The sequence below is a fragment of the Pseudophryne corroboree genome, chromosome 8 (genome assembly GCF_028390025.1).
Source record: "Pseudophryne corroboree isolate aPseCor3 chromosome 8, aPseCor3.hap2, whole genome shotgun sequence".
Lineage (NCBI taxonomy): Eukaryota > Metazoa > Chordata > Amphibia > Anura > Myobatrachidae > Pseudophryne > Pseudophryne corroboree.
In genome coordinates this window covers 232,913,237-232,926,703 of record NC_086451.1, presented here as the reverse complement: position 1 = coordinate 232,926,703, position 13,467 = coordinate 232,913,237, and the positions used below count along the sequence as shown (strand labels likewise).

Below are 13,467 nucleotides of genomic sequence, written 5' to 3'. Positions count from 1 at the left end.
GCGGAGCCGTCTATTCCCCATGGTCCTTACGGAGTCCCCAGCATCCACTAGGACGTTAGAGAAATAAAAAAAAATGAAAAAATAAATAAATATATATATATATATATATATATATATATATATATATATATATAGGTATATCGATAAAATTAAAATAAAAAGTAAAAAAATAAACACAGCGTATATAGTTTTTACCTACAGATTAGCTAACATGGTGTTAATGATTGGCTACAATACCTCACAATTTATGTGCCAGAGTGTAGCACAGCTAGTCACCTTCTAGACAATGCATTTAAACAGCAGTGGAGAGGGTGACAGAGCCAGAGTGAGGTGTGCTGCTCACAGCATGTGACAGCGAGACACGTACCTGTGTGACAATACATCTTGCTTTAGCACTTGATGCAATATACAAGACATTCAGTCCCCGAGTTGTCTCGCGCCCTCTGTACAGCAACGGAACAAAACCAAATAAACGAAAATAAAGGTAGTGCAAATCAAAAAGAAATATGGATAAATAAAGAGCCAGGGAAGTAGTCTATAAATTTAGAAAATAATGCAACGGAAAACAACAAAATAGGCAATGAAAGATACACAATCACTTTCACACATGGGGTTGATGTATCAAGCAGTGAAGTGGAATCAGTGGAGAAGTTGTGCATCGCAACAAATCAGCTTCTAACTATGATTTTTTTAGAATGCGCTTGGTAAAAGCTACCTCACAGCTGATTGGATACTATGGGCAACTTCTCCCCACTCTTTACGGATGGCGGTCATTAGGTCAACATGAGTTAGGTCGATCACATTTGGTCGACATGCATTAGGTTGACATGTACTAGGTCGACATGGAAAAAGGTCGACATGAGTTTTATTTACAATTTGTCATTTTTTTTACCTTTTTCATACAGCGGTAGTGGAGCGAGGCACCTTGCCCAAAGCATGGCGAGCGAAGAGAGTCATGCGAGGGGACTTGGTGTACTAATTGGGGTTCCCCGTCACTTTTCAAAGAAAACGACACCTAAAAAAGTATTAAAAAAAACAAACAAAACCTTATGTCGACTTAGTGATCATGTTGACCTAATGCATGTCGACCAAACGTGGTCAACCCAATGTATGTCGACCTAATGAACCACACCCCTCTTTACTGCTTGATACATTAACCCCATAGTCACTGCTATACATGTGCTTCATACTACCAGGCTTGTGAAGAAAATTAAAAATGTTTCAAGTTAACAGTGAAACATAAGGAGATGCAGGAAAACAGACAAGTCAAGACAACAGCAGACAACTTTTCTAATGAATAAAACCAAATTATACTTTAAAAAGACAAAAAAACAACAAATATATAAGTTATGGTAAGAACTTACTGTTGATAACTGTATCTCTCCTAAGTCCACAGGATAACATTGGGATATGATGAAGTGACAGCGTATTTGCACCAATCGGTCAAAGCTTTTCGGCCTCCCAGCATGCAACGGGCCCATCCATATATTCCCGCTTCCTGGCTCAGGCAAATCAGTTGTATTCCCAAAGCTCAAGGCAGGAGCATCATAGATAGTCATAATCAGGCGAGAAGAACACACATGCACATCATTCTGTACAAGAAGCAAGAGGTTAGTGAGTAAAAGGATCCTCAAATCATGTGCGTCAGGGTGGGATCCCTGTGGACTTAGGAGAAATACCGTTATCAATGGTAAGTTCTTACCATAACGTATATTTCTCCAGCAGGGTCCACAGGATAACATTGGGATTTCCCAAAGCAATTAAGCGGTGGGGACGCTCCTGATTGGACAGGAGAATCCTTTGCCCGAATTCAGCGCAGTGAGAGGCAAAGGTATCCATGGCATAATGTCTAATGAATATGTTAATGGAAGACCACGTGGCTGCCTTACATATCTGTTCTTCTGAAGCACCACGTTGTGCTGCCCATGATGGACCTACCTTACGAGTAGAGTGAGCAGAGACATTAGCCGGAACATGGAGATCAGCTTGAGAATATGCTTCTGAAATAGTCATCCGAAGCCACCTTGCCAGTGTCTGCTTATCAGCAGACCATCCCCTCTTGTGACATCTGTAGAGAATGAAGAAAGAATCTGTCTTTCTGATGGCACTGGTACGATCCACGTAGATCCTTAAGGCACGGACCACGTCCAGCGATGCATCTCCGGCAGAAAGGCCCGGTTCCTGGAAAGCCTGGACTACAATTTCTTCATTAAGGTGAAATTTAGACAACACCTTAGGAAGATACCCAGATCTAGTTCTGAGAACTGCTTTATCTGGATGGTTAAAAAAAAAAAAAATCAGAAATGGGGAACGACATGACAATGCCCCTAAATCTTCTAGCGGACACCATGGCCAGCAGAAAGAGAACTTTATCTGTCAACCACTTAAGATCTACTTTATTAAGTGGTTCAAATGGGGCAACTTGAAGGGCCTTTAGGACTAAATTTAAGTCCCAAAGCACTGTAGGAGGAACAAAAGGAAGTTGAATGCGCAGCATTCCCTAGAAAAAAAAGTATGCACATCCGGTAAGTTGGCAATTTTCTTTTGGAACAATACAGTTAATGTTGACACTTGCACTCTCAAGGAAGCCACCTTCAAACCTTTATCCATTCCTGCCTGAAGGAATGCTAAGACCCTGGAAACTCTGAAAGACTTAGGGTTCATTTTCCATTCACAGCACCAATGAATACAGGTTTGCCATATTCCGGGATAAATGCGAGCTGAGGAAGGTTTCCTTGCTCTGAGCATAGTTTGAATTACCTGTTGTGAGAATCCTCTTGACTTCAGGATAGAGGTTTCAAGAACCACGCCATCAAAGGCAGTCGATCCAGATGTCTGTTATAACAAGGATCCTGCATCAGTAGATCTGGACATTGAGGGAGCAGGAGTGGAGCATCCATCGACATTCTCTACAGATCTTTGTACCAATGTCTTCTGGGCCAAGCCGGAGCTATTAGTATCACGGCACCTTTTCCTTGCTTCATCTTTCTCACCACCCTGGTTAATAGGGTGATTGGAAGAAACACATAGGCCAGATGAAAGTCCCATCTCACTGACAAGGCATCCACAAAGATCGCTCTAGGATCCTTTGTTCTTGACCCGTACGCGAAAACTTTGTTATTCTGACGCGACGCCATGAGATCGATCTCTGGCAACCCCCACTTGTCTACTAGAGTCTGGAAGACCTCGGGGGTAGAGCCCATTCTCTTGCCCGAATGGCGTGTCGACTGAGAAAGTCCGCTCCCCAGTTTAGGACTCCTAAAACAAACACTACGGACAAGGCTGGATGATAAAGTTCTGCCCACTTTAGTGTGTGACTTACCTCCTTCATCGCTATTTGGCTGCGAGTTCCTCACTGATGGTTGAGGTACGCTACTGCCATCGCATTGTCCGAGCGGATCTGAACTGGTTTTCCCCGAAGAATGTCCTTTGCCTGAATCAGTGCCATGAATATGGCCCGAAGTTCCAATATATTTATTGGCAGGCAACCTTCCTTGGTCCATTGCCCCTGGAAACACAACCTTCCTGACACTGCTCCTCAGCCCTGGAGACTGGCATCCGTTGTCCGAATTTCCCAATCTAATATCCAAAAGGGTCTCCCCTTGTCCAGATGGGATGTCTGTAGCCACTAGACTAATGACCATCGTAAGACCCATAGTCTGCGTTTTTATCATCTGATGCAAACCATTCCATTTGGCAAGGATCAGATGCTGCAGAGGCCTCGAGTGGAACTGTGCATAGTCCACCATGTCGAATGTTGACATCATCAATTCCATTGCACGCATTGCTGCGTGAATGGATACCTTTTGACTATGTAGCAACTCCTGAATCCTCGACTGAACCTTGGATATCTTTCTTCAGAGGTAAAATTACTCTCTGAAGGCTTGAATCCAGTACAGCCCCAAAGTGAGTCATCCGCTGTCACGGAACCAGAGACGATATTGCCCAATTTATGAGCCACCCGTGCCTTTGCAGACAAGTTATTGTCTGTTGCAGATGACATAGGAGCAATTCCTGCGACTGTGCCAGGATTAAAAGATCGTTGAGGTATGGAAATATTCTTATCCCCTGCTGGCAGATATAAGCTGCCATTAGCACCATAATTTTGGTAAATACTCTGGGGGCTGTGGCTAACCCAAAAGGTAGAGCCTGGAACTGAAAATGCTGTTAGAGGATAGCGAACCTGAGATAACATTGATGGGACACTGCTATAGGAACATGTAGGTAAGCATCCTGGATATCATATAATCCTCTGGCTCCATGGCCAAAATGATGGAACGTAAAGTCTCCATATGAAACCGAGGTACCCAAATGTATTTGTTCACCACTTTGAGACTGAGAATGGGCCAGAATGACCCATTTGGCATCTGAACTAGAAACAGGTTTGAGTAAAAACCCTGTCATCGTTGTGCAGGAGGAACTGGAATGATTACTCCTGGCTGAAGCAATTTCTGAACTGACTCTAGCAAAGCCCTAGCCTTCATCTCTACTCGAGACGGGCTGGTACAAAAAAAAAATCCTTTGAGGAGGGTGCTTCTTGAAGGCAAAAGCATAACCTAGAGATACCGCTTCCTGCACCCAGGCATCAGTTGTAGACTGCTGATAGATCTGTGGAAACTGAAGAAGTCGGCTCCCCACCCTGGGTTCCCCCAGGTGGAGGCCCGCACCATCAGGCTGATGGCTTATCTGTTTTACTAACCGGTCCTCTGGTAGCCCAATGCTTTTTAGTCTAACCAGACTTCTTGTATAGGGACTGCCTGACACCACTTTTTCCTTTAACTTTTCCTTGAGTCCGAAAAGCTGGAACTTTAGGTTTGAAATTGTATGTGGAAGGAAACTTTACCTTCTTGGAGTCTGCTTCTGACTCCAAAATATCTGTCAATTCTTTATGAAAAAGAATACCTCCAGAAAAAGGCAAAGATTCCAAAACCTTCTTAAATTCTCAATTAGCTTTCCACATACGTAGCCAGACTGCTCTGCGAGCAGCTATTGTTGAAGCTGATGCCCTGGAGGCAATAGTACCCATATCCAAAGCTGCTTCTTCCAAGAACATTACAGCCTGTTTTATACTGTATGAGCTATATGGGATTTTTGCTCTCTAGATGCCATTGAAAAATCCCCCTCCAATGCATCAGCCCAGGCAGCCACTGCCTTTGCGATCCAAGCTGAAGCCATGGCTGGCCTTATGACTGCCTAAGACAGGGAAAAATTTGTTTTTAAAAAACCATCCACTCTCCTATCTGTGACATAACTTAATGATGTTGAAGGCACTAATCGAATCACATGCATATCTACCTTAGGAGCCACCTCCCTATTTAAACAATCCCCAGCTGGAAGGAGGATAATTGGAATTTCATTTCCTAGGAATTCTAAACTTCTTATTGGGCGTAGCCCAAGCCTCTTCCATGATTTCCGTCAGCTGATCTGACCCCGGAAACTTAGTCTTAACTGTTTTGGGACGTTTAGACACAGGTGCCTTGGTTTTTAACACATGCTCTGCTGAATCCTCTAAGGATAGAATGTCTTTTATTGCTTAACTAACTCAGCTGTATCCATTGAGCTGAGACCTTCCTCCTCCTCTTTGTATGCCGAAGCAGAGTTTGAGCTTTCATCCTCCGATGAATCCTCATCTGAAACATGTGTAGCCTGTGAGGATGAAGATTTACTAACCACTGGCTTATCAGCCAGTTTCTTTTGAGAGGCTGCTGCTGGCAGTGATAAACCGCAGGTGGGAGTTGCATGTAAGGGTTAATTGTGTAACCTATCCCTGGTACAGGAGTTGGAATTATCCGTTCAGCTATACTGGATAATGTCTGTGCAAACATAGCCCAAGGTGGATCAACTTGCACCTGAATCTGCCTTGTATTTTTCAAGACACCCTGGTGAAAGCTAAAACAATTTGCACACAAACCATCCTGAACCAGATCCTGAGAGGTTAACCCAGTTTTGCAAGACAAACATGTGAGTGTTGGTGTTGCCGTGACTATCTTCCTTACCTTTGCAGCTCTTAGACATGATAAATAATCAACACTTCCACAGTGTACTACACAATTTGTGACTGTAATCACTTTAAGCTTTTTAAAGTGACATACAATCCGACCCTACCCATGCACCAGCATTGAGGATCGAAATAGAAAAAAAACTGACAGAATACTTATAAGTAAAGTCAGCAATCACACTAGCAGTCACATGTTATACATTAGTATAATAAGCAATATGAACACATCATCAACTACATTTCAAGTATGTAGGAGAACATATTACTGAATCTTGTTTAAACAGATCTACCGTATTCAGACGCATATCCAAATAAACCATAGGAATAGTATACAGACTCATATGCAATAGGCACTTATCTAACTATTCGTACTCAAAAGGTAGATAAAGACTTAGTGCTGCATTACCCATACTCAGGAGAGTGGGATACAGGGAGACTCACCCTACTTCCAGAACTGATCAATACATTTGCGAACGCTGAGTGGATCCAGATGCTACTAGTGTACACTGTGCTCCATAAACCTATAGTAAAAACAGATGCTCAGTGAACACAGACGCACCAGTCACACAGCCGCCTATGCTGTGACTGGGTCCCCTTCATATACAGTGTCTCAGACGAAAGCAGTAAAACAGTTTATGGCGGGAGACTCTAAGGAAACTGGTCATGAACCGGGGGGAGAGGCAACCAGGAGAGCATCTGACTCCCCACTGCTCACATCAACCCTAGGGGATCGTGGCCTCATACTATTCCTGGAGCCTATGATCCCTAAGGCCTAGTGCTAGGGCACCCAAGGTGGCAGCCGCGTCAGCGACTGTTTGGTAGTCTCCTCTCAAAACAGTGCGGCTGTGTCCGCATTGCCCCTCTAAGCAGAACCGATGCCTTACCTTCTCCCAGTGCTCCGGCCACAGCCTGGTAACGTCTGCTGGACCTGCTAGTATGTCCGACACAGACGCCCGCCAAAACAGCACTGTACTCGTGGGTAAGCGTTGTCGCGATCCGGCGGAGAGTTGTTGGAGCGACTTTTTCTAAGGTACGTATAAGACGCTTTTTAGAAAGATCACTCAAGAAAAAAAATAGTAAGACAATAAAAATAAAATAAGAAAGCTTAGGGCTGCTAAAAACCAGCAGCCCTCCGACCATGGTCCGGCTCCTGCCGCTCCAAACAAAAAAAATATTTGCCTGAGCCAGGAGGGGGTGGGGGGGATATGGACGGGCCCGTTGCATGCTGGGAGACAGAAAAGCTTTGACCGACTGGTGCAAATCCGCTGTTGCTTCATCATATCCCAATGTTATCCTGTGGATAACCTGTGGACCCTGCAGGAGAAAACTGCTGCTAAAGCTACCTAATAAGCTATCCATGGTGCTACTGCAGATAGCAACGGGTGTGGCTCAAAAGATCGACAATTAATAGGTTGACACCATATGGTTGAAATGCATTAGGTCGACAGGGTCAAAAAGCCGACAAGGTTTATTTTATTTTTTTTGTGTTTCATTTTGTATATTTAACCATATCTAAGCGAAATTAGTGGAATCGTGTAAGCTTGCCATGATTTGGGCGCTACCGCTGTACTCGGCTCTTCCATATCGTAATCCACGTGGATAGTAAATGATGAAGAGGTTGAAAAACACACACACACACACAAAAAATGTCATGTTGACCTACTGAACTTGTCGACCTTTTGCACCTGTCAACTTATTGACTATCGACCTTTCATGTGGAACCCGTCAGCAACTAGAAGAATATGGCAATACATCTGCAGTGATTTGTCTAGCACACTGCTCTAATGTCAGGAAAGGGTACAGCCATGTTCCCAGTATCGCATTGTGGGGTGTGATGTATCAAACAGTGAAAAGAGTGAAGAAGTTGCCCAGTGGAGTAATTGTCCATAGCAACCAATCACTTTCAAGGTAGCAATTATGTAGTACAGTCTCTAAAATGATATGAAGCAGCTGACTAGTTGCTATTTGATTTGTTTGATACACCAACCCCTAATTGTGACGACTACTCAATTGTTAACCATTTGTTAAAAAGATACTCAAAAGTCAGATACTTTTGAGTCATTAATAAATGGAGAGGTCAAATTGTGACTCGTTTACAAAAATACAGTAACTAGTTAGAAAAGATTTGTAATTACTGAAATGGAAAATAAATTGGGATGGATAGAATCCTTATTTATCTCTTTAAACTTTGAATTTAAATTTATATATTTTGTGTGCTCTGGATTAGTCAGGAATGGCAAGAACTGGCCTTGTGCCACAGCCCAGTATCTCCAGAAGGTTGCAGATTGACAGTAATGCCAGTGTACTGGTGATTGGAGACCTTGCCTTCTTGCACAGCAGTGCCGTTACCTCTTATCTGCCAGATCTGTTTTATTCCCCACAAGCATGATTATTACATCACTTCCCCTCTCTGTCCGCACATCGTCTATCCATTTGGAGGTTTGCTGAAAGGAATTCAGGTCTGTTGGAAGAGAACAGGAGACAAAACGTGCAGTGTAGAAAACACACTATAAGTATATTTATATACGTACTAATAGATATAACTGACCTTAATTACAAGTGCCCGGTTCAAGATGCCCCGGTGAACAGTAAATTCTGTTATTGTGAACTCAAAACATTTCAGAACAGCAGCAAAGCAGTAGGCCACACAAGAATAGTATCGCTAAATGTTGAAGCATGCATAAGTAGTCTGCCCTCAGTTGCAACACTCACTACCTAGTTCTAAACTGTCTCAGTCAGCAACAGGAGCAAAAGCACGGTTCATGAGAAGCGTCATGGGATTGGGTTTCTATAGCTCAGTATATGATCCTCCACTCAACACATGCAATGACAAACATCTAGGAGTAGTGTAAACACAAGCTCAAGTGTGCCGGAACGAGGCAGAACTGCATTCCGTCAGATGTATTTGTAGGGGAACAAGTTCCACCCCCACATCTCTCCCCACAGTTGCTGCTGCACAGTACAGTATCAAGTGGCTCTTCCTCTGAGAAACGTCAGAGCAGAGTGCCGGCATGACTGTGTGACATGGCAGCCCCATTGATTTTATAGGCAGATGCGGCACAACAGTCAGTTGAACACCCTCCCCATCATGTAACGGAAATGAGATGCAGTGACATCACAAGGCGATGTCGGTCTCATTCTCCCAGCGTGTGAAAAGGAACAGCAAACGAGGATCAGCATGGACATCGAATCACTCAGCGTCAGTGACAGTAAAGCAGTGGACGTTGGAGCCACTCAGCCCACTGACGTCAGTCACATACACTACTTATGTGTGAATAGAGGACGGATACATCATCAAGTAAGATGGGTCAGTCACAGGGCAGCTTGGTGGTGCAAGAGACGCAGGGTGGGGGATGAGGCTGGACAGGCACAGGGGGAGGGGAATGAGGCTGGACAGGCACAGGGGGAGGGGAATGAGGCTGGACAGGCACAGAGGGAGGGGAATGAGGCTGGACAGGCACAGGGGTAGGGGAATAAGGCTGGACAGGCACAGGTGGAGGGGAATGAGGCTGGACAGGCACAGAGGGAGGGGAATGAGGCTGGACAGGCACAGGGGTAGGGAATAAGGCTGGACAGGCACAGGTGGAGGGGAATGAGGCTGGACAGGCACAGGGGGAGGGGAATGAGGCTGGACAGGCACAGGGGGAGGGGAATGAGGCTGGACAGGCACAGGGGGAGGGGAATGAGGCTGGACAGGTACAGGGGGAGGGGAATGAGGCAGGACAGGCACAGGGGTAGGGGAATGAGGCAGGACAGGCACAGGGGTAGGGGAATGAGGCAGGACAGGCACAGGGGTAAGGGAATGAGGCTGAAGAGGCACAGGGGTAGGGGAATGAGGCTGGAGAGGCACAGGGGGAGGGGAATGAGGCTGGATAGACACAGGGGGAGGGTAATGAGGCAGGACAGGCACAGGGGTAGGGGAATGAGGCAGGACAGGCACAGGGGTAAGGGAATGAGGCTGAAGAGGCACAGGGGTAGGGGAATGAGGCTGAAGAGGCACAGGGGTAGGGGAATGAGGCTGGAGAGGCACAGGGGTAGGGGAATGAGGCTGGAGAGGCACAGGGGGAGGGGAATGAGGCTGGATAGGCACAGGGGGAGGGGAATGAGGCTGGATAGACACAGGGGGAGGGGAATGAGGCTGGACAGGCACAGGGGTAGGGGAATGAGGCAGGACAGGCACAGGGGTAGGGGAAAGAGGCAGGACAGGCACAGGGGGAGGGGAATGAGGCTGGACAGGCACAGGGGGAGGGGAATGAGGCTGGACAGGCACAGGGGGAGGGGAATGAGGCTGGACAGGCACAGGGGGAGGGGAATGAGGCTGGATAGGCACAGGGGGAGGGGAATGAGGCTGGACAGGCACAGGGGGAGGGGAATAAGGCTGGACAGGCACAGGGGGAGGGGAATGAGGCTGGACAGGCACAGGGGGAGGGGAATGAGGCTGGACAGGCACAGGGGGAGGGGAATGAGGCTGGATAGGCACAGGGGGGGGGGAATGAGGCTGGACAGGCACAGGGGGAGGAGAATGAGGCTGAACAGGCACAGGGGTAGGGGAATGAGGCAGGACAGGCACAGGGGTAGGGGAATGAGGCTGGAGAGGCACAGGGGTAGGGGAATGAGGCTGGAGAGGCACAGGGGTAGGGGAATGAAGGACAGGCACAGGGGTAAGGGAATGAGGCTGGAGAGGCACAGGGGTAGGGGAATGAGGCAGGACAGGCACAGGGGAGGGGGGGAATGAGGCTGGAGAGGCAATGGGGGGGTGGGAAGAGGCTGGAGAGGCACAGGGGGGGGGGGGGGCAAGAGGCTGGAGAGGCACAGGGGAGGGGGGGGGGGGGAGAATGAGGCTGGAGAGGGGCAGGGGAGGGGAATGATGCTGGAAAGATGCAGGTTGGACGAGGCTAGAGGCTATTCACAACTGACCGGGTTAAAAGGAAAAGGCTGGGACAGACTAAACTTCATGAAGACACCAATCCTAAAGAAACCATATTATAGAGACTGGGCACAAAGTAAAAGCTTTAGGACTAGCTGGTGTGCACTGGCTCCTCCCCCTATGACCCTCCACCAAGCCTCAGTTAGGATACTGTGCCCGGACGAGCGTACACAATAAGGAAGGATTTTGAATCCCGGGTAAGACTCATTACCAGCCACACCAATCACACCGTACAACTTGTGATCTGAACCCAGTTAACAGCATGATAACAGAAGGAGCCTCTGAAAAGATGGCTCACAACAACAATAACCCGATTTTTGTAACAATAACTATGTACAAGTAATGCAGACAATCCGCACTTGGGATGGGCGCCCAGCATCCACTACGGACTATGAGAAATAGAATTATCGGTAAGTAAATTCTTATTTTCTCTAACGTCCTAGTGGATGCTGGGGACTCCGAAAGGACCATGGGGATTATACCAAAGCTCCCAAACGGGCGGGAGAGTGCGGATGACTCTGCAGCACCGAATGAGAGAACTCCAGGTCCTCCTCAGCCAGGGTATCAAATTTGTAGAATTTAGCAAACGTGTTTGCCCCTGACCAAGTAGCTGCTCGGCAAAGTTGTAAAGCCGAGACCCCTCGGGGCAGCCGCCCAAGATGAGCCCACTTTCCGTGTGGAATGGGCTTTTACAGATTTTGGCTGTGGCAGGCCTGCCACAGAATGTGCAAGCTGAATTGTACTACAAATCCAACGAGCAATCGTCTGCTTAGAAGCAGGAGCACCCAGCTTGTTGGGTGCATACAGGATAAACAGCGAGTCAGATTTTCTGACTCCAGCCGTCCTGGAAACATATATTTTCAGGGCCCTGACTACGTCCAGCAACTTGGAATCCTCCAAGTCCCTAGTAGCCGCAGGCACCACAATAGGTTGGTTTAAGTGAAATGCCGAAAACACCTTAGGGAGAAATTGAGGACGAGTCCTCAATTCCGCCCTGTCCGAATGGAAAATCAGATAAGGGCTTTTACAGGATAAAGCCGCCAATTCTGACACGCGCCTGGCCCAGGCCAGGGCCAACAGCATGACCACTTTCCATGTGAGATATTTTAACTCCACAGATTTAAGTGGTTCAAACCAATGTGACTTTTGGAATCCAAAAAAAAAACTACATTGAGATCCCAAGTGCCACTGGAGGCACAAAAGGAGGCTGTATATGCAGTACCCCTTTTACAAACGTCTGAACTTCAGGGACTGAAGCTAGTTCTTTTTGGAAGAAAATTGAAAGGGCCGAAATTTGAACCTTAATGGACCCCAATTTCAGGCCCATAGACACTCCTGTTTGTAGGAAATGTAGGAATCGACCCAGTCGAATTTCCACCGTCGGGCCTTACTGGCCTCGCACCACGCAACATATTTTCGCCAATTGCGGTGATAATGTTTTTGCGGTTACATCCTTCCTGGCTTTGATCAGGATAGGGATGACTTCATCCGGAATGCCCTTTTTCCTTCAGGATCCGGCGTTCAACCGCCATGCCGTCAAACGCAGCCGCGGTAAGTCTTGGAACAGACAGGGTCCTTGCTGGAGCAGGTCCCTTCTTAGAGGTAGAGACCACGGATCCTCCGTGAGCATCTCTTGAAGTTCCGGTTACCAAGTCCTTCTTGGCCAATCCGGAGCCACGAATATAGTGCTTACTCCTCACCATCTTATCAATCTCAGTACCTTGGGTATGAGAGGCAGAGGAGGAAACACATACCCTGACTGGTACACCCACGGTGTTACCAGAGCGTCTACAGCTATTGCCTGAGGGTCCCTGGACCTGGCGCAATACCTGTCGAGTTTTTCCCAACGGTTTATAATCCTGTGGAAGACTTCTGGGTGAAGTCCCCACTCTCCCCGGGTGGAGGTCGTGCTGAGGAAGTCTGCTTCCCAGTTGTCCACTCCCGGAATGAATACTGCTGACAGTGCTATCCCATGATTTTCCGCCCAGCGAAGAATCCTTGCAGCTTCTGTCATTGCCCTTCTGCTTCTTGTGCCACCCTGTCTGTTTACGTGGGTGACTGCCGTGATGTTGTCCGACTGGATCAACACCGGCTGTCCTTGAAGCAAAGGTCTTGCTAAGCTTAGAGCATTGTAAATGTCCCTTAGCTTCAGGATATTTATGTGAAGTGATGTCTCCAGGCTTGACCATAAGTCCTGGATATTCCTTCCCTGTGTGACTGCTCCCCAGCCTCGCAGGCTGGCATCCGTGGTTACCAGGACCCAGTCCTGAATGCCGAATCTGCGGCCATCTAGAAGATGAGCACTCTGCAACCACCACAGGAGGGACACCCTTGTCCTTGGTGACAGGGTTATCCGCTGATGCATCTGAAGATGCGACCCGGACCATTTGTCCAGCAGGTCCCACTGGAAAGTTCTTGCGTGGAATCTGCCGAATGGGATTGCTTCGTAGGAAGCCCCATTTTACCCAGAACCCTTGTGCATTGATGCACTGAGACTTGGCTCGGTTTGAGGAGGTTCCTGACTAGCTCGGATAACTCCCTG

At 47.2% G+C, this 13,467-nt stretch overlaps 1 protein-coding gene across 2 annotated transcripts in view; it reads right to left on the bottom strand.

Moving 5' to 3' along the window:
* LOC134948854 (ras-related protein Rab-6B-like) overlaps nucleotides 1-13,467 on the bottom strand; it is a 239,872-nt gene that overhangs the window by 36,257 nt on the left and 190,148 nt on the right. For both annotated transcript variants that reach the window (XM_063937102.1, XM_063937103.1), the window contains exon 5: nucleotides 8,348-8,459. In XM_063937102.1, coding sequence (XP_063793172.1) covers nucleotides 8,348-8,459 — 112 coding nt within the window. The remainder of the gene's footprint in view (nucleotides 1-8,347; nucleotides 8,460-13,467) is intronic.